Source organism: Catharus ustulatus, chromosome 2, assembly GCF_009819885.2.
Source record: "Catharus ustulatus isolate bCatUst1 chromosome 2, bCatUst1.pri.v2, whole genome shotgun sequence".
NCBI classification, from domain to species: domain Eukaryota; kingdom Metazoa; phylum Chordata; class Aves; order Passeriformes; family Turdidae; genus Catharus; species Catharus ustulatus.
This window is the reverse complement of record NC_046222.1, coordinates 30,832,374-30,851,985: the sequence shown is the minus strand read 5'-3', so window position 1 is coordinate 30,851,985 and position 19,612 is coordinate 30,832,374. Positions and strand designations below refer to the sequence as shown.

Genomic DNA, 19,612 nt, shown 5'->3' with positions numbered 1-19,612 from the left:
AAGTCTCAGGAGTGATCTCCTCAGCCATTATTTGCAGATTTGTGTTTGGTCTGTTCTTCCATGATGGCAGAACTGCACTGCCCTTGCAGCCAGGGGCTCAGTGCTCCACCTCCTTTATCCTTGGGTGGGTTTTCATGTCTAGCCTGTCTGACATGTTTGCTTCTTGTGGAATGTATTATGTGCATAGGGAGCATTTTTCTCCAACCCTGTACCTAGAAGACTTCTATGTACTTGAGCTTGGTTATTGTGCTCTCTTTGGTCTTAGCACTCCCATTCCTCTGTCATTCTCTGTAAGTCCTGCTTTTTTTGATTCTTCTTTGATGGACCACTTGACCTGAATTAAATTAAATAAACTATAACTTTCCAGTTTGAATTGAAAGGATTCTACAACAGAGTTCACTGTCTAACTGGACGAATAACTTGTTCGAAAGCAGGACAGAGAAATCAGGAACAGGATGACTTCCTTGTGGCGATACATTTTAGCTTTAGGAACTTTCCAGCGCAATGCTGAAAGTTAATTAACTCTGACACTAAGTTATTTCTGAAGAGGTCCCTATTCATGTGTCAGGCATGATACAATGCAGCTGTGGGTTATTTTAACAAAGATAATTTGGTTGTAGGAAATAAATATTTCTTGTAGAAAATGTTTGCAATCTATTTTTTTTTTTGTTTGTAAAACATAAGTGCTCTCTTTCATAACAGTGTTTTGGATAAATCCAAGGTGACCTTGGTATTAAGTAAGCTTACTATATTTTTCAGCTGATGGTATGTTTTGAAGTGTGCTGCAGAAAATTTGCACCTGTAGACACATGCTAAGAAAAATATTTCACTAAAATCTAACCACTGAAGAGATACGAGGGCAGGCAATACAGCTCTCTAGGTTTTTAGCTGCCACAGTTAGGGAGAATGGGGTTGTCACACATCATGACTTGTGAAATCTGTGGCTCAACCTTGCTCTGTACTTCTGGAGTTTGGTGATTTGCAGTAGACCTGACTGGAAAATATGAAAATGCTTTTTGGAATAGTAACAGTGACCTGCCTTTTGCAGACCTGTCCAAAATTTACCTCATGATTAATGGACAGGAAGCCTCATAATTCACACCTCCTTGTTTAGTATCTGGAGCTATGCTTGTTTGCATCAGTTTTGCACAGTGAAGTGTGTTTATAGCTAAAAGAATGGAAATCAAAGATCTTCATAGAATTGATTTTGTAAGCCATCCGTTTTCTAAAGGAGATGGATGAGTGAATGGAACTACCTATGTTATTGGAAACTGACCTTGAGGAAATTACTGAGTGCTGATTCAGTAATGTGGGACAAATTGCAGTTTTAATCTTTCATGTTATTACCAGCATTTGCAAAGTATCAGGACACTGTAGGAATTATGATGAACTCTATCAGCTTTAGAAGCTGCCATGAGGATTAAGAATTTTTGCAGATGCTCTAATTTAATTTTCTGCTGTATTGAAGACACTTGCTGTGTAGGAAGTTTTTATGATGTGTATAAAAGGTGTGGCAACTTAAAAGAAGGTGAGGCTCTCATGATGCATGTAATTTCGTTTTGTGGTATGGAAAGCATGGTGATGTTTGCTGAATTGTACTGTTTGCTAACTGCAAACAACTTTATCAAAGTGTATATAATGCCTTTTTGTTCTACCATTTTAAAACTGTTCTTGTATTTCTATTCTTTCACTTGCAATGAGGTACTTTCCTTTCCTTTTTTCTTCTTTCTTAAAGAAGTCTAATGGACTGCGCAGAGGCAGGCATTAGCAGCACTTATTATCTTGATTAGCTTGGCCTGTTCCAGAAGTTGTGGCCTTCTGAGAAACTGTTGAAAAAAAAATTTTAAAAAATTTAATACGTTTGTATCATTGTTAAGTTGAAACTGCTAGCCTGGTTTGTTACCTCATACACTGGTGTCAGCCAGGAGTGAGCTGTATTGAAGTAATGGAGGTTCAGGTGTATAAAAGCAGTATGAAAGGAGAATTTTATCCAGACTATTATACCAGTGTAGTTTGATTGTGGCTTTCCATCTGATCCACTTGTGGGTAGCTATATACAATAGGGCAAAGATTCAACTAGCTCATATACTGTTTTTAAGACTGTTGTTGGAAACATCATGGGAGAGATTAAGAAACAGGGCAATTATGGAGCAATCTTTTCATTTGTGTATCTTCCCAGCTACTGAATGTCGGTCAGACTTTCTGAGCCAGAAGTTTTCCTCATAAGAGAAAAAGATTACAGCTGTTCAGGCAACTGCAATAGGCAAAAGCTCCTTGTTATATGTGACCAGAATTCCCCGTGACAGCATTTTCTAGCCTCGTTAATTATCCAGAGCTGCTGGCATGGGTACTCTGACTGGCTTTGGTGCCTCTTGGGGTGTGGAGTGTGGCTTGCCCCAGCAGAGAGGTCTTGGGGTTTATAAGGCACCCCTGACAGCTGCACATTAAAATTCAAGCAAGACCCATTCTGAGGGAGGAGTTTCCTAAGGTGGAAATACTGGATACTGGGTTTAGACATCCCTTGGCTTCTCTCAGAGTGTTTTTTTCTTCTCCTGCTTGTAATGCTGCTTAGGAAGATTCTGACAGGTTCTTTGGTCATGTAGCCAAAGTTATTTCAGTTCTGGAAAGTATATGAACAACAGTCCTGGGATGATTGGATTGATAAAAGAGATGAGGGAGGGAGAGGAAAATTACCTATGTTTGCCGATTTTTGTCATGTGGTTTCAGAGGGGGTACGTTACTTGCTTACCAAAATCTTAGTTTGGTTTGAAGTCAATGGCCTACTTGCAGTAAATTTATACCTACATGCAGTGTAGGAAGTCCAGCTGCCTGGCCCATGGCTGTCTGAGAAATCCCTTTGTTGGGGGAAGCTGTGTGAGTTCTGTGAAGTTCTTAGCAGATGCTGTGTTCCAAGAGTGCCAGGTTTGAACTTAAATATGGAGCAAACCAGGCTGAGTTGCTCTGTCTATGTCATCAGAGCCTTTTCACCTTAAGAAGCTGCACAGACAAGCCTAAGGTCTTGTTTCCTCTTATTCTACCTTAACATCCATGCAGTGCTGAGGTTTTTGCTCTGAAGACAACAGAAGTTCCATATTTAAGCAATTTTCACTGACCTCTCTGGAGTTGCTCCAGGTTGTGCCAGTCATATTGGATCAGAATCAGGCTATATTCTCTTATATTAGTCAAATGCCTTACAAAATTCTTTGTTCTGTTAAAAAATTTCAGACAAATTTGTGTTTACTTTAGGTAGACCTACTTAGATAAGAACTACAAATTCAAGACAAATACATGAAGTCAAGTTATAGTGACCTTAAATTACTCTTGCCTTTGCCTGTATTTCTTGTGTTTTCTTGTTCATGTTCATTGATTGTCTCTATTTCTTGTCAAACAGGCTGATTTTGCTCTGAGATTCCATTTCAGAGCTAGTTTTGTCTTCTTCCCTCAGACTCCCCCTTTCCTTGTTCATCATCCCATTTGCAATGTCTTTACCACAGCCCATCAAGGGTAAGCATTTTTAAAATGCTTTTTCTTCTTTTAAGCTTTGGTGCCTAATTAAGAGATTGTGGAAAGCATAATTAAGAGGGTCTGGTTTTCTTTTTTCCTTACTTTTTTCCATGCACAGGTTTCAGATCAGAATTTATGGGTAAATGGGATAGCAGCACCCCAGGATATTCCTGAGTTGAGATTGTAACCATGGACAGAACAAAAGGAGACTGCACCAGTCCTGTGCAACCAGGAGATGCAGAAAGGAGCAAGACTGGAGAGCAAGACCCAGAACTAACTGTGTTGAGAAAAGCACAAGAGTTCTTTCAGATTTGTGATCTGGAAGGCAAAGGCTTCGTCACTTGTCAAGACATGCAGGTAAAACAAAATTGGTTGTGTGGAATACACAGTGAGAAAGCTCCTAAAGCCCTTAATGAGTTCAGACTGACTAATTTAGAATTAAAAATGTTAATACTCTCATAATTTTAAAGAGATATGTGGGATTTAAAATAATGTCTTTCAAGTCTTACATAATGCTTGCATTTTTTCTCACAAAAACAACAAAAAAGTGGAAAATCAAAGTAAATTAAGTTTCAAAAAATGCCCCAGGAATTCAATTCTATTCTTGTTGAAAACATAGAAACACAGTTAAATTCATTACTTTGTGGTTTGCCAGAGTGTCAGGAGTGCATTCAGTCTGCCAATTTGTTCCTTTTTTTCAGCAAAGTTATGTAAATAAAGTCTTTCACTGTCAGACGATGATGAACTCTCAGCTGGATCATATATACGTATGCAGGGAGTATAGAAGAACAGTATTTTTAGCATTATTCAAAGCTGGCAGCAATCTTAGGAAATTGTGCTTAATTTGTTTGAGGGCCCAAAATCAGATTTGCTGGATATGCTTATGAGAAAAAGCAACTATATATAATAAAAGCTTTTGAAAATGTGATTGTGGCACATTGCAGAAGTGATGATTTGAACCAGTATGTGGCAGAAAACAGGAATGTACTCATGCTTGACACACAAAGCATAATTTGTGTTAATCCATTTCCACTTCAGTACTTATGGATGAAACAGAATTGGGCAACAGGAGCAAAACTAATTGATCATGATCTACTACTAAAGAAAGCATTTAATAGAAAATTTAGAAACTTTCCCTGTCCTCAGAAGCAAAGTTGTCTGTCTATATGAAAACAGAGTTGAAACAACTTTACCTTAAAAAGCAAAAACCTCCTAAGTGAACTGCTCAGTTTGCTAGCTCTCAAGAGCTTTCTTTGCAACTGTGTGTTGCTGAGTTTTCTGATGACCTCTGTTAATTATGAAAAGTTGAAAAAAGAAAGGAATGCGGATACTTGCTCTGCTGTAGGCTTTGCCAATCTACATTATCTCGCTGAAGTAACGGAATGCAAAAAACCAAATATATTGCCAGTGGTAGTTTTTGGTAAATCCAAAGCCACAGAGAGTTTAATGGATTACATTTTTACAGTCTTTCCAAAAACTGAATGGCATATATTTTTACCTAATGGAAACCCCATATATTTATATGCATGCACACATATATAAAAAGTTTTAATACCTTGTTTTTGCAAGGAATATAAAATTATTTGTTTCTGTTAATGCTCAGAGTACTGCTAAATTTATACTTCAAGGTTCTCAACCAGATGTTATAAAAGATGCAGTAAAAATAGGGTTACAAAGAACAAATTAAGTTCTATTTAATTCTTCTATTTCATCATGAGTGTTCATTTATTATATCTGAAAATTTCACCTATGGATGTAAGTGCATGTAAGTTCTTTAATACAGAAATAAAGGACACAGGGACATTTGAGGTGGTGTTTCTTTTTACTAGATTTAATTTCCTGCATTTTTCATAATGTTTGCTCCCTATAAGAAAAACATAAATTAATAAAATATATGTGTTTTTTCCTTAAAAAGTACTAAGTGTTGATCACTTCTGCGTTGTGCTGTTTGGTAGGTCTGTACTGCTTATCATTCCTGAAGCTTTGCTTCAAATATAGGATGCTAATGCTAAGCTTTTTAATCTTTAGTCATGGGATACAAGGCATGTTTTCAACAGAGATTGCTAAGTATCTGAAATGCGATTAATCTTGATGGAATGAATCTTGCAGTATTTTCTCTTGTGTCCATAACAGTAAGTACACTAAAGATTGTATGATGTTTATTGTGAGAGGATGTTAATATCTGGTTTTTAAAAAAAAATTCATTCCGTTTCCAAATACCAAATGTACCCAACTTTCAAAACAACAAAATGTTTTCTGAAATGGCAAGAAAGAAAATTCTACCTTAGACTTGAAACCACAGTTTCATCTGTTGGTCCTTGAGGTTATAATGAATAATGAGAATTAGTGCTGTAAAGTGGTTTTTTCTAATGTGTATGGGAGGACTGGATTCAGATCTTGCTCTTAGCTATTTGACCTCTGTCCTTTTGTTTAGCTGAGTAAAAGCTTGGAATTTTGAGAGAAATAAGCACAGATGTCATGAAACCACAGAGCATATTTGGTGGCAGTGCAGGTATCTTTTTTGAAGCTACAGTGGTATCTCTGAATATGTTTTATTTTGCTTTCTTTTCTTTTAAAAAATTTAGGAGCCTCATATTAAAAGGTCCTGTGTATTTTTACAATAAACTTGAAATGACCAAATAAACACAAACACAACTATGAGATCAATAACATTTTGGTATCCTAGCCACAAACCATCTTATTTTTTTTATTAAGGAAAAACCCTAAGAGGTTGGGAAAACACTGACTTAGTCTCAGTAAATGTATCCCAGTTCATGGAAGTTTGTAAATTATCTAGAGGGAATTTCATGGAGCAAAATGTTGGTACATTCCTTAGAATCTCCTATTTAATACCTTTTTTGTTTTTCCAAGAAAACATAAGTAAGGGTGGTATTTTCTATGATGAATTTAATGTAATTCTCATCAGAATTTGGACTCTGCATTAGGGCACTGCAGCTGTGGTTGGAGAAGCCCATATTTGTCAGTTAGGTTTGGAGCAAGACCCACAGGCCATTGCACTGGAATAGCAGCTGAGTCTATGTTTTTGGCGTGATCAAATGGGTGCTCCTTCAGCAGGTCCCAAAGATCTGGTGGTAAGAACAGTTTCTGTTTTTCTGAACACAAGAAGACTAATTTGTTTGAAGCACCTTCTGCCTTATCAGTGTAAGAATTTTACAGGAGAAGCTGACTTTATAAAATTTCCATTTAGATCTTAGAGACTGAAATCCAAACTTTGGGAAGATGGGTGTGTTTAAGTAAGAAACTGAAGACAGGTGTATCACTGATGAAGTAAGTCTGTGCTTTAGGAGCTCTGTTGCTTTTACTTCTCAGGACCACCTTGGGAATTCCTTTTACCATTCTTCCATTTAATCCATACAGTTCATAAAGCATACCCTAAACCCTTTGTGGCAACCAGGGAACTCCTGGTTAATCCACTCAGCCAATTCTTGCCCTGCCTTTATGGCTTAGCATATTGAATAGTGGTTTCTGCTCTTTTGGATTGCAGGAGAAACACTTTTTGGCTCTAAATCCCTCCCCCACAATAGAACAGGTCAGCACTTTTAATGTAATTTTTAAAATCACTTTTTATCAACCTACTAACTTGCAGTTTTAATGTGTTGTATATAAACAGGAGTTCAGGGGGGAATTAAAATGTTAATTAATAAAGCAGAGGACTGTACCAATGTGCATTTATATTGCTTCTGAAGCTGAGGAAAGGTTTTAATTTTCCTAGTGCTGTCTCCCAGTGAAAACGCTGGTTATTGGTGATGTTTGCTACTCCAGTTTCCTCCTGTTTCTGGGAATCTGTCTACACTGTTAAAAGAATTACAGTAATTTCACGATTATAAGCTGCACCTGATTATAAACCGCACTTCCGGATGTCGGCAACTTTTCATTCTTTATCCATATGTAAGCCGCACCTGATTATAAGCCGCATGTTACAATACAGAGTGTGATAAAAGGTATCTATTCTATCACCATCTGTTGAGGGTGGGCGCAGTGATCCTTTTCTCTGTGGGAGACATTCTGCTAATGGGCCGTCCATTGAAACCAGGCAGGCCATTGTTCTTTATCTTTTCACAACCCATCCTTCCTCCAGCCAGTCATTTTCTGCTAATGGCCCATTGAGTCCCACTGTGTGACTGATAAAATTACTTCATCCCATTGGAAGCTGCTCCAACCAGGGGGAAGAACCCAACATTTCTTACCAAGATAAAAACAGAGGTTTTGGGACACTGAGGTAGCGCCTTTCTCCACTGGACTCCAGAGGGAAAACCAGATTTCTTCACATCACCACTGGACCACTGGAGGGAAACTGCACCTTCTGCAGGAGCACTGCTCCAACTGAACCACATCTGTCACTGCAAGAGGACTGCAACCACCATTTAATGGCACTGCTACCAACACCCTGCCTGATGGGGTGTCAGGTTGTACTCTGACTTTGTCAGGGTTTGGGGTTTGTTTTTTTGTTGTGCTGTATTTCCATATTAATTTCCCTAGAAAATACCTGTTATTCCTAATTCCCATATTTTTTCCTGAAAGCCCCTTGATTTCAAAATTATAATAATTTGGAGGGAGGGGGTTTACATTCTCCATTTCAAAGAGAAGATCCTGCCTTTCTCAGTAGACAGCTGTCCTCCAAACTAAAACAGCAACTTTTTGTTCTTTGTCCATATATAACCCGCACCTGATTATAAGCTGCGCTTTGGGTTCAGACCAAAATTTTAGTCAAAATGGTGTGACTTATAATCATGAAATTACTGTACAGTAAAACCATTAGGATCAGTTTTACAGAATTATTTTCTTTCATGCCTGTCTTTAGATTATCAGGCAAAAATACGTGATATTTGTGGAGCCAGTTTTATGAAGTGTGTATTTTTTGGGGTGGGCTTGTTGGATTTCAGAAGTAGACAGTCGTGAACACCATTTAACAAATAGTGGGAGCAACAGGTTTGGTCCTTAGACCATGCAGCTTTCTTGGCTTTATTTTATTTACTTATGTATTTATGTACACTTTTTGAATCAGCTTGAATTAGGATAGTATATCCTCTATAATGTAGTCGTCTAGAGAGTCTCTTGCTTGACTTTGTGATGTGGAAGGAACTAGCTGTACAATTCTGCTGCCAAGTTCGTCTAGTAGCCTGATAACCAAGGCATTTCACCAAGATAATCAAGCCATTTCACTAGGATGATGAGGCTCCACCTCAAGTTCTTCCTCTTCCCTGTCTGATTGGAATTGTGGTACCAGGCAGTTGTTCTCCTTGCATCATCATAACAGATTAATAAATTCAAATAAACAAGTCATTAAATAAAATGTCTTTCAGTTGATCTGGTTTTGCTCTGTAATTGGATTTTTACTTGGGGAAGCAAAGGACCTATCCTGCTGTACTATGGATGTTTTGTTGAACCCAGTCTTCCTCTTATCCTGTAGTAATGAATAAAGTTGCTGCATGTTTTGTCATTACAGAGACTGCATCCTGAGTTACCTCTTAGCCTGGAAGAACTTGAAAAAGTTTTTGTTACGTTGGATGCTGATGGCAATGGCTCACTTACCCCAAAGGAGTTCATCACAGGATTCAGTGAGTTTTGGAAATCTTGTCTCCTCTTTTGAGCTTTATTCATGTTCTGTACTCTCCACATCAATCAAGAAGAATTTTTTTTTTTAACAGTACATTTAATAATGCGCACAGGGAGCCTAAATATATTCTCTAAATATAGCAGATATATGTAGCAGAGGAAGAAGTCGTCAAATTATGTGAATAAATAGACAAAGGGCTCCAGGGTCTTTCTCTCTTTTGTAAAATGGCAAGCCATGACACAATATGAGAAAATGATGTAATCATCTGAATCATGTTTTACACTGTTGAGTAAATCTATGTACAATTTATTGAAGGTTTCCCTTGGGGGAAGTCTTGTGTGTTATTTTATATCAATATGAATCAATATTTCATATTTCATATCAGATAATAAGACATGAAAGATAATTTTAATTATCTTTAATCTTAATGTAAGACAACGCTAGGAATTTGTTATCTCCACTATCCTTAGAGAATACTTTCAATAACGAATTAATTCTGCAAGTGATGTTAATTTATTTCAAAACAAAACAAGATGAGGCAATTATTGCTACTGTAAGATGTGATCTGATAAGTTCTTTGTAACTGCTTGTTTTGCAACAGCACTCTTACTGTCATGTTCTCTGTGTTTGTCACAGGGTGGTTTTCGCCCCAGCTGTGACATTCCAGATGAGATGATGAGTTAAAGTGTTTGGTTGTTTATGCAGAATCAGTTTTGTACTTAATTTTAGCTCTACTGTCTAAGGTTTAAGTATTTCTCTAGAAAACTGAATCTCATCTATGCTTGACTTGTAACAGTAGATCTCAATTTAGTTACCATCTACAGGTCCAACAAACAGGACCCTCATTTTTGTTTGAAAATCATGAGTAGTTTGTAACACTAATACTCTCATGTCCTACCTCTGCCATTGTAAAGGTAGATCAAGTGTCTTCATAGGGTATGCTCTAATATCAGAATCGACATTATTAAAAAATTAAATAATATATGCTTTGCTTTTATTAAGATTATTTTCATAAGTGGTCCCTGCATAGCCAAAACTATTTATTAAAGGAGGTTGTAAGTGGCTGCCATCTCAAACAGCTCCAGACCCTGGGGATTCCTCCTGCTCGGGTGCTGGAGCTGTCCAGAGGCCTAGGTGGATGTTTCCTGTTTGCAGGTTCCAATTTCCTGTTTGCAGGTTCAGCTAGTAGTAAAGTTAGTAGTATGTGCCCCAAAGACACCCACAGAGGCACACAAGGAACATGGACCAAACCACGTAAAAGATAAGGATAGACAGTGGAAAGCATGATACTTTACAGCACTGACAGGTATTTTCCAGGCCAGGCAGTCCTACATTTGGCTGGGAGATGATGTTGTCATTCCTGGTAGAAGCAGAAGCTGTAGTAGATGAAAGCTGCTTGAGAAGGCAGAGGAGTGTCTGGATAAAGCTCATGCTGCACCAATTACTATGGGAGAGTCCTGTTTCTATTTCTAAATGGTGGCATATTTGAAATTTACTGTAATCTCTCTTTGCAACATACTCCATTCTGTTGCCAACATGCTCCCTTGGGTGCTATGAGAAAAAATGCAAAATGGACTAGATAACAGCATAAAACCACACCAGTACTGGATCTATAGTAATTCTTGTACTGGAACTTAGAATATAAACAAAAATCCTCTGCAAAAAATTACAATATCCAACCCCTCCTTCCCCCCACTCCTCCCCCCCCCCCCCCCCGCCAAATTTGTCTAGCAGAAGTTCAAATAAAATAGATGGCACATTTAGAATTTGATGGAAGGTATCTGGTCTGTGGCAACTGAGGACAAATGTATTGATTATTCATGTGGCAATTTCACTTCTGCATCCTCTCTATACAACTGTTGTTAATAAAATGTAGCTTTCTGTACTCAATTTATATAGGAATTGAATGTGTGTCTTTGGTCATGCACTGAAAAGAATGTTAAATTTTATTTTATGTTATCAGTACTGGTATTTTATATTCCTAATCTATTTAAACCTATCAAGAAAGAAAACCACAAAATTTATGAAGAATTGCTACTGCAATTTATGTCCTTTTATGTTTTTGCATGGAGATATGAATTTTTTATTATGTTTGTGAATTTGAGCTGATTTACTGAAGGTTAGACATTAAACTGAGCACAAAGCCAACCATAGAACTTAGGGATCCCCTTGGCATGTCCCATCCTTTTGTTGTTTCTTTACTATACATTTTGAGCTTGTATATTTAGTATGACATTTCTTCTTATAGTAATTTCTGAAAATGCTAATGTGTATAATTTCTAATTCTTAGGCCACTTTCTTTTGGAGCAGATTGCTTTGAAAAATGACATGGTGCTATCATCAGAAGGTGAAACAGCCTGCCCAGTTAGATATGAAGAGACCATGAGTGGTGACGAGGATGAAGAATTCCATTTCTCAAATCTGATGGATCGACTTGGAGCTACAAAAGTTTTGGATGAGTGAGTTCTCACAGCAATAGTAATCAGTTGTATGACCTTGTATGATTCACCTCTGGGCTTGATTTTAGCGGAATCCAAGATGAATGGTGAGAACAAAAGCTTCTCAAAACCACTGAGGTTCTTAAAAAAATTGATTTTCTTGCTGTCAGGATAAAATGCCATTTGACAAAAATTTCCAAGAGCAAAACTGTTGTACTCCAGGGACATGAAATGTGTTTTCCTGCCATGTGAAAGCTGTATCACTTGATGTGCCATGGAATCTGAACATAGATAATTGCAAGCATGTAGTCCACAGATGTCACTGATTTTCAATCAATGCATGATGACTGCTATTTTTGGCAAGGGCTGTGTTTAAAGTGCACCATAAGCAGGGATGTTTTCTCCACTTTTTCTGCTTTTTCTCCTCTTCATACATAATTGCTTGTTGTGATTGCTCTGGTAATGCTACATCCTCCAAGGCCAGGATGGCTCACTCTGAAACATGGAGCATAAAACCTACTCAAAGAGCTTTTTGTGTGCTGGCACCACATTCATTGGTCAATCACAATGAATACTGTAGAATAAAAAAAAAGCTATTGGCAAAAATGGGAATCTGGACAAGTGGTACAAATATTTAAGAAATATGTGGGTGATTCTTACTATGGAATAAAAGTGCTCATCAGTCCTTCTCTTCCCCTGACTGCCTGTTCCAGGAAACAGTTCATTGTCAACCCTCCCGAAAGGCTTTCATTATGAAGAGATATTTATCACCTACTTCTTCTATCCTTATCCTCATTTTGTCCTTTAAGTACAGCACTCTTTGCTGGCTAGGTTCAGGCTTGCCGTGCTCATGGAAAAGAGTGAGAATATTGGCTAAGTATTAGAAATCCATTATCATTCACAATAGAGCTGTCAGTGTCTGCTGAACAGATTTGGAAGTGCAACATTATCTTGGTACATCTTTAAATCAAAATTTCGAGATGTTTTGTTCTGCTTTTTGTAGCAGATTCACTATGGAACAAAAATGAAAGAACGCGGTGCAAATGCAATTTTTTAACATATCTATGTTACTTAGGAGTCTGAATCTAACTCATTTCTTAGTAGGAAGGGATTTTGATTAGCTTTTCCACTGCCTCCTTTCCTCTAAATTTGTGGGAATTTCTTTACTTCTAATAGAAGTGATGGAAGGGCATACTGTATCTCATCTGTCTACTTTCTCACTCATTCCTGTTTAGGTGGAGTGTCTGGCAAGGCACCCACTAACCATGCAGTTCCTGTGCTATTCTGCAGTTAGGAATGACCACGTGTTACAATGCATTTTTTAAAATAAATTCAGTCTCCATCATTTACCACCCCCTTATCCTTTTCAAATCTGGCACCGTTTAAGTTGTTTTTAATAAGTTTTGTGTTCTGACTAGTGATGCCCTGAAGCCTCCATCTACTAAGGGTCTACTAAAGGACCTACTAAAGGATCTACTAAATCTACATTTACTGCAGCCTGGAAATGTTCTCTCTTAATGAATACTTTATGATCTTTTCTTTCAGTGAGACTGATGTGAAGCAACTTTGGTTGCAGCTAAGAAAAGAAGAACCTCATTTACTTTCCAATTTTGAAGAGTTCCTAGTCAGAATTTTTTCCCAGCTCCAAGAAGCAGATAATGAGAAGAACGAGTTGGAATGTGCTCTAAAAAAGTTAGTACTTCTCTTTGTTAGACTGCTTGTGTAGTTTTGAAACTATTTCACCTGCTGTTTGAATTTCTGAAATAAACAAGGTATTTCAGTGGAGAACTGAGGACAAGATTTCACATAGTGTAGAATTCCCCATAATGTAAAATTTTATCAGACATTAAGACTACTGACAAAACTATTCATATGGCAGAACTGAATTAAATTAACTTTTCAGGTTAAGATTTTATTGACTGAAATTCTTTTGCAGATATCTGTTATTGCATTGAAGTTTTAAGATAATATTGAGTGATTCCAATCTAGTTAATCAGTTTGATTTCAGAGGGAAGTCATATTTAACAATAAATCTGGTAAATTGTTTGTGTGCTTTGCAAGCATTGCATGCAGAAAAGCTATAAACCTGGATTAACTCGCCAGAGACATAAGAGGTTTAAGATGTTAGAGCTGCACAAGCACTGATACTAGTGAAAATGTAAGCTAACAAATATATATAAAGCAAACCTATGAAACGTAGTAAATAACATATATGTTTTATATATAAAGCATATAAAATGTAAACAAATACATAAAATACACATATAAAAATGCAAGAGAACTAAAAATTAATAGAACATTCTTTTTATGTAGTTATCTACAGGGAGAAAAGTTATGATGCTAAATCTTAAAATGCAAAATTATGGGCACTGTATTTTTAAAGTGTCACTTCTGAATTTCAGATTCTTACAGACTGAGCAGTAAAGGCAAATATATTGTTGAAAATTTACTTCATTTGTTCAGCACTCTCCTGACTATTCTTGGAATGTGACAAGGCTTATGAAGGAGGAAAAAACCTAAATTATCATTAAAGACAATTGATTTATATTGGTAGTAGCATCTTCAGCTAAGTCTCTTTTTGATTTTAGCCTTCAGACAACTGGAAAGAGTATGCAGAGAGTTTGCTGTCTATTTTGGACTAGAGATTGTTAACTACCATATGTGGTGAGAGGTTTGTTCTGTGGGGTTTTTTGTGAGTGTTTTTTGGGAACTGAATGAATAAATGTGTCTGTTTAATAGCTCTGATCAATGCAGAGGTGTACATAGAGTACAATAGCATTATCTTTTCTGGCTGATGTGAAATCTCTACCTTGAAAGTGCATTGGATTTTTATGCCTTTGTAGTAAAAACATGCTTTAGCAAATTTCTTCTTTCTGTTGCTCCTGATAACACCACAGATTTCAGCACATTGATTGTTGTTTTGTTTGCAATCGATTGCTGGAAGGAATCACAGTAGTAATGTTGTCTTTGGTAGTAACAGTGGGGATGAATTACCTGTTTCTTTTAAACTATGTGTAACAGCAAAGCTCAAGACAGAACCACATAGGGGAGAAGATTAATTTTTTTTAATACCCATGTATTTACTAGCACTAAGATGAATGTATTTGCAGAGATTGGCCAGGATTTACTGTGGGGCCACAGAAGAGAAAGGATACTGGGTTTTGAGGTCTTATAATGTCTACTGGGTTGTTCTTGGTTGGTGACAATAATACTCTTTGGAAATTGAATATGAATTTGATCTTTCATCTTTCCTTTCTGAGTCTTTCCCTGCTGACTCACCTCTGTGAGTCATTAGGCAATAAAGCAGTCTACTCTCAGCCTTTTGTCTCCTTTCCTGGTGTAGGCTGTGCTTTTGTCTTCAAATGTTCCTCTTTCTTCTATCCTGAATGCCCTAAGAAGTTTCATGTGCATGTGCTGGGATCTTTATGCTACAAAAATTTATGTCCTTCACCTATGATGTTTTTCTCTACCTTTTTTTGGTCTTTTCTTCTGGATCTTTCACACACACATATTTTCATTCTGGAATCTCAGTCCCATGGTCTGAGAGATCCAGGAGTTTCCTTGTGTTCTGGTCCAATAGGTCCAGTAGATTGCTGCTGTTCCTATTTGTAGGTCCAAGCAGCAGTGAGGCTGAACATGTATTCTCAATACACAAATATGCAAATATAGCACACATGGGGGACTGGGTAGGTTAATACTGATGAAACTAGAGATAGAAAGAAAAAAAAGATATTTTAAATCTAAACCAAATGTGATTTTATTTAATTGCCAGGGTAGGTTAGCTCTCCTTGATTTTTGGTAGTTGTGTCTCATTTTAAGTGCTAGCTTAAAATAAGATGACCTCTTAAACATAGAAGTAGTGGGGGTTTTTTGTTTTTTTGTTTTTTTTTTAATAATAGGGTGATGTATTGAGCACCCAAAAAAAGCAGAGATGAACATTAGAAAGAGAAAATAAAAACATGCTTGTGTGATGGGCAATTGCAATTCCAGAGGAAGTCCATGGGGGCATTAGATCTTCCCAAAATCAGCCGAAAGGGCCTGGTAAACTGCTGGCCACTACTAGGGAGGGTGCTGAGCACATGGCAAAGCATGTTTTTGCCACTACATGGACCTTTAGTGCACTGAGTCCTGAGTGCACTGTGGGAAGTTCTGGTTTCTGCAACACAGGAAGAATGTAGTGGGATGAGGAAAAGTGCAGGGAATGGCAACTCAGCGGTTAAAGGAGTAGAACAGCTATTCTGAGAGAGCTATTTTTAAAAGGTCGTATCTCTTGAAAGAGGAAGCGAAGGCTGGAGTGGACTATGACAGACTTTGTTATTCTTCAAATCCCTGGCAGTAGAATCAAGGGGCTTTTAATAAGACTGATAGGAAGCAAGCCTAAAAGAGATGAGGAAGACCTTCTTCTAATAGCAGATAACATCTTCAACTGCCATTAGCACTGTCTGCTGCTGCGCTTTGCATTTGAAGTACAAACCTAATAAAAACGTAGACTGTGTTTCAAACAAGAGTCCTAAATAGGCAAGATAAACAAAAGGGTAAGAGGAAGGGAAGGATGAACTCACTGGGCTTTGCATGGGATAGTGTCAGAATCCATCTTTATAGAAGAAGAGGAAAATCAGCATCTCAGGAGATTAGTTCACACTGTACACAAATCACTGTATTTTTTTAAGGAGAAAGAGCCTTTATGACAAACTCCATGACAGCAGTTGTGAAATCAAAACAATTCACATTGCAGCTACATGAATGGGCAGAAATCGAACCCTTGTGAGTATGTTGATCCTGAATTTATCACCTGAACTTAGTGAACTCACATTGCATTTCATCTGCTTTCCTTTCCATCTGTTTATTCCACAATGTTACTGAAAAGAGAGACTACATTATCAAATATGTCTGAAATTATAAAATTATGTGTTAAGTAAAACTTGAAGGGGTAATCTAATGGAATAGAAAAACATGTCACATTTTTCACATAACAATGATATATCCTTACTGATTCAGTCTTTTTCTCCTGAATATATGTGGGGAATATTTGCCAGCTAATGTATTGGATTATTTTTTCTTCTGCTTGTTTTAGACTTTTGATTACGAGGGCATATTATTTTTCCCTTCTGTTTAATTTGATCAGAGATAAGAATGGAAGTCCATGAATTGGAGAGTATTCAACCTGCAGAGATGGCATATGCTTATGTGCCAGACCAACTGAAAAGATTCTTACATTCAGGAGTGCCTTCAGGATATAGCCTTCATGGTGCTACCATATCCTTTGCTTCCAGACGTAAAAGGAAAGAAGTACCTAAATCAGGAAGTTAAAACACAGGACTAAAGTTATTTTCCCTGTCATACAGGAGCCCAAAAAATCCTTGTGATTCCCATGGAAACACTGACTGCTGTGCAATGTGCTCTGACTCTGCAAAGTTACAGGGATTTTCAGTAGTCAGTCTAGTGCTGGTCAAAGTGACATTATACTGCATGAATACAGTAGGTGTATGATCTTAGCACCTCTGCCATGGTTTCCTAAGTAGTTGTTATTTCTCTATGAATTTGTGTAATTTGATTCCATTGATGAGTGCTAATTTAAGGAATAAGCATTTTCTCAGTTTCAGGAAAATAATTTGAGATCAGAATATGACCCATCTTTACAGTATAAGGGGAGTAAGGCAGCAAAAAGGGCTCCTGGATTTTCTGGCACTCTATTTGAAATGTTGCAGTCACATGGCAGAGGCCCTTTTGGGGCCTGGTTTTCTCACCTAGACAGAGTTTACAAAAGTCTAAGTAACAACCATTGTTTTCCTGCAATTCTTGTAGCTTGACAGTTTATTGCTTCGCATAAATCCTGGGAAAATATCTCACATTTCTTTACCTGTGACTGAAAAAGCAAGCTGGCACTGTCAGGTGCTCTGCTGTTGAAACGAGGAAAGACAGACTTGTTTCTGGTTTTACTCACTCTTCAAAGTTTTTGAATTTTCTTTAAAATTGGCTTTGTTTTAAATGAGAAGAGAACCAGGCCTTCAGTAAGCAAAAACATAGAATATGTACAGCATTAGGAAAAAAAAAAAAAAAGTAGATACAGAATAACTGTTGGGTTTTTTTCTAATGCATGTTCCTTGTCTTGCTGATGTGAATACCCTTGAAGATTCTGTACTTTATTTGCAAGAGCGTTATGCAGATTGCTCAAGGAACAACTATGGCTGGAAGAATGTGGGGGAATATATGTTGCTGTCAGGTAGAGGTCCTAATAATCTCTATAAAAATTTTTCTAGGATGTCCCCTGAGTTTGATACAGAGAGATTTTTGCTTTTCAGTGTCTGGATTAATGAGCATGGAATAGAACAGTAGCAGAGCAAAGCTGATGTCTTGTTCCCTTTCAACCATTAAATTTTATCTGTCCAAGCTAAAGCATTTGCTCCATGTAATCCTTCATGGATCAAACTGCAGTGGTATTAATTGCAATATTCTACTGGAAGAAAGTGAACTCTGTGGGTTCTTCTTTTTTTTCCCTACAGTCACATACACTTGTGCACAGCATATTTATGTCTGTTCCTTGTCTGGTCTTTACAAATCTGTTTCAGCAAAACATTTAGAGAGGCAGTAAGGCTGATTTCAGTAAGGTCTTTCAGGAATTCCGTTCCAGCTAATGTGTCTTAGAAGCACTTCATTCAGCACCCTGAATGAGCAACAGTATACAAGAGTAAAAAAAAGGAAGTTCTGTGAAAATAGTTTTAGCTGTCAATTTAGGCTCTGATATCTTAGTATTATCATTAGGAAACTCTTCCTTATACCTAAAATCTAGTAGTCATTACAATTGCATAATGAACAGCTGCTTTATATGGAAACATCAGCTTTATATTAGCTTTTAAGCTATTGAAACTTTACTTCCACAAGAAAAAAAAATCTGTGAGTTTTGGTGCACAACAATTTCTATTTTCTTGACACCAGAACATTCTTTGGAGTGTTGTGTTAAGGCAGAGATGTGGAGTTTAGCAGGTAATGTGGTCCATGACTTGAAGTAGTGCTACAAAGACCTACTCGGTGTATTTTTCTCTCTTATTAGGAAAATTGCTGCCTATGATGAAGAAATTCAACATCTCTATGAGGAAATGGAGCAGCAAATCAAAAAGGAGAAAGAGCAGTTTCTCTTGAAAGTGAGTGTCTCTGTTATGGTGACCATGGAACCTGCTCCCCCTTTCAGTGGTTTTAAGCTTGTTCTGGGTGTGAAATTAAAGCCCACAAAATGTGTTTCACAACAGAGGAATAAAAATATCTTTTACCTCACAGCTGCTTTTGTGCTGTACCTTCAAACTTTCAGTGTCTGCAGTTTCAAACTAAGCAACATGTTGGATGAAGGAGCTGTGATGTCTTGTGCTCAGTTGCTGGCATAAAGCACAGCTGGCATTCTTTTGAAAGTCAGTTAAACTACAAACTTCGTATTATTGGTGCTACTCTAGGAAAACTGTATTGGTGCTACAATCAGGAAAAACACTCTGTGAGGCTGTTCAGAGTAGCACCAATCCTGTTGATTTCTGCAGTCTCTGCCTTTTGGGAAGGGATAACAAGAGATTAATAGAGTGATGGCAGTAATTTGTGGAACAACCACAGGTTATTTGCAAAATAAACACAGGACAGAATCTTTTGTCACTGCTGTGGTGCTTTCAGAACACCTAAAGATGAATTCTCTTTTCTTGGAAAGCTGTCTTTAAATCTTCTCTACTGTGTCCATAGTATTTTCTTTGGATTTTTCTGTCCAGCTTTTTCTTATAAAACTAGGAAACTAACAAGAACTTCCAGCATGCTCCACGAAAAAGTCATCTTAGAATCATGTACATGGGAAGGTGACACCTTACTTCCTAACCAGATCAGGTTGGTCAGGAACTTGGCCACTTAAGTTTTGAGTAATACTGGAGGTTGCACAGCTACTCTGGGTGGCCTGGGACAGTCAGTTATGAGCTACCAGCTCATCCCTTTTTGTTGCCTTGGCATCAGTCGTATAAATGAAACAAATACTGGGTTTCGGCAGTATGTGATAGAAATAGTTGCCAAAACCGTGGTTATTGGCTCCATTCTAAATCAAGTATATAAATATAACTAGACATCA

General features: G+C 37.4%; 1 protein-coding gene across 1 annotated transcript in view; it reads left to right on the top strand.

Annotated features, from left to right (window-relative positions):
- Window positions 1–19,612, top strand: part of CRACR2A (calcium release activated channel regulator 2A) — a 56,307-nt gene that overhangs the window by 4,211 nt on the left and 32,484 nt on the right. The window contains exons 2-6 of the mRNA XM_033084918.1: window positions 3,623–3,861; window positions 8,972–9,083; window positions 11,373–11,541; window positions 13,066–13,212; window positions 18,572–18,662. Of these exons, the coding sequence (XP_032940809.1) occupies window positions 3,694–3,861; window positions 8,972–9,083; window positions 11,373–11,541; window positions 13,066–13,212; window positions 18,572–18,662 (687 nt within the window). The 5' untranslated portion in view covers window positions 3,623–3,693. The remainder of the gene's footprint in view (window positions 1–3,622; window positions 3,862–8,971; window positions 9,084–11,372; window positions 11,542–13,065; window positions 13,213–18,571; window positions 18,663–19,612) is intronic.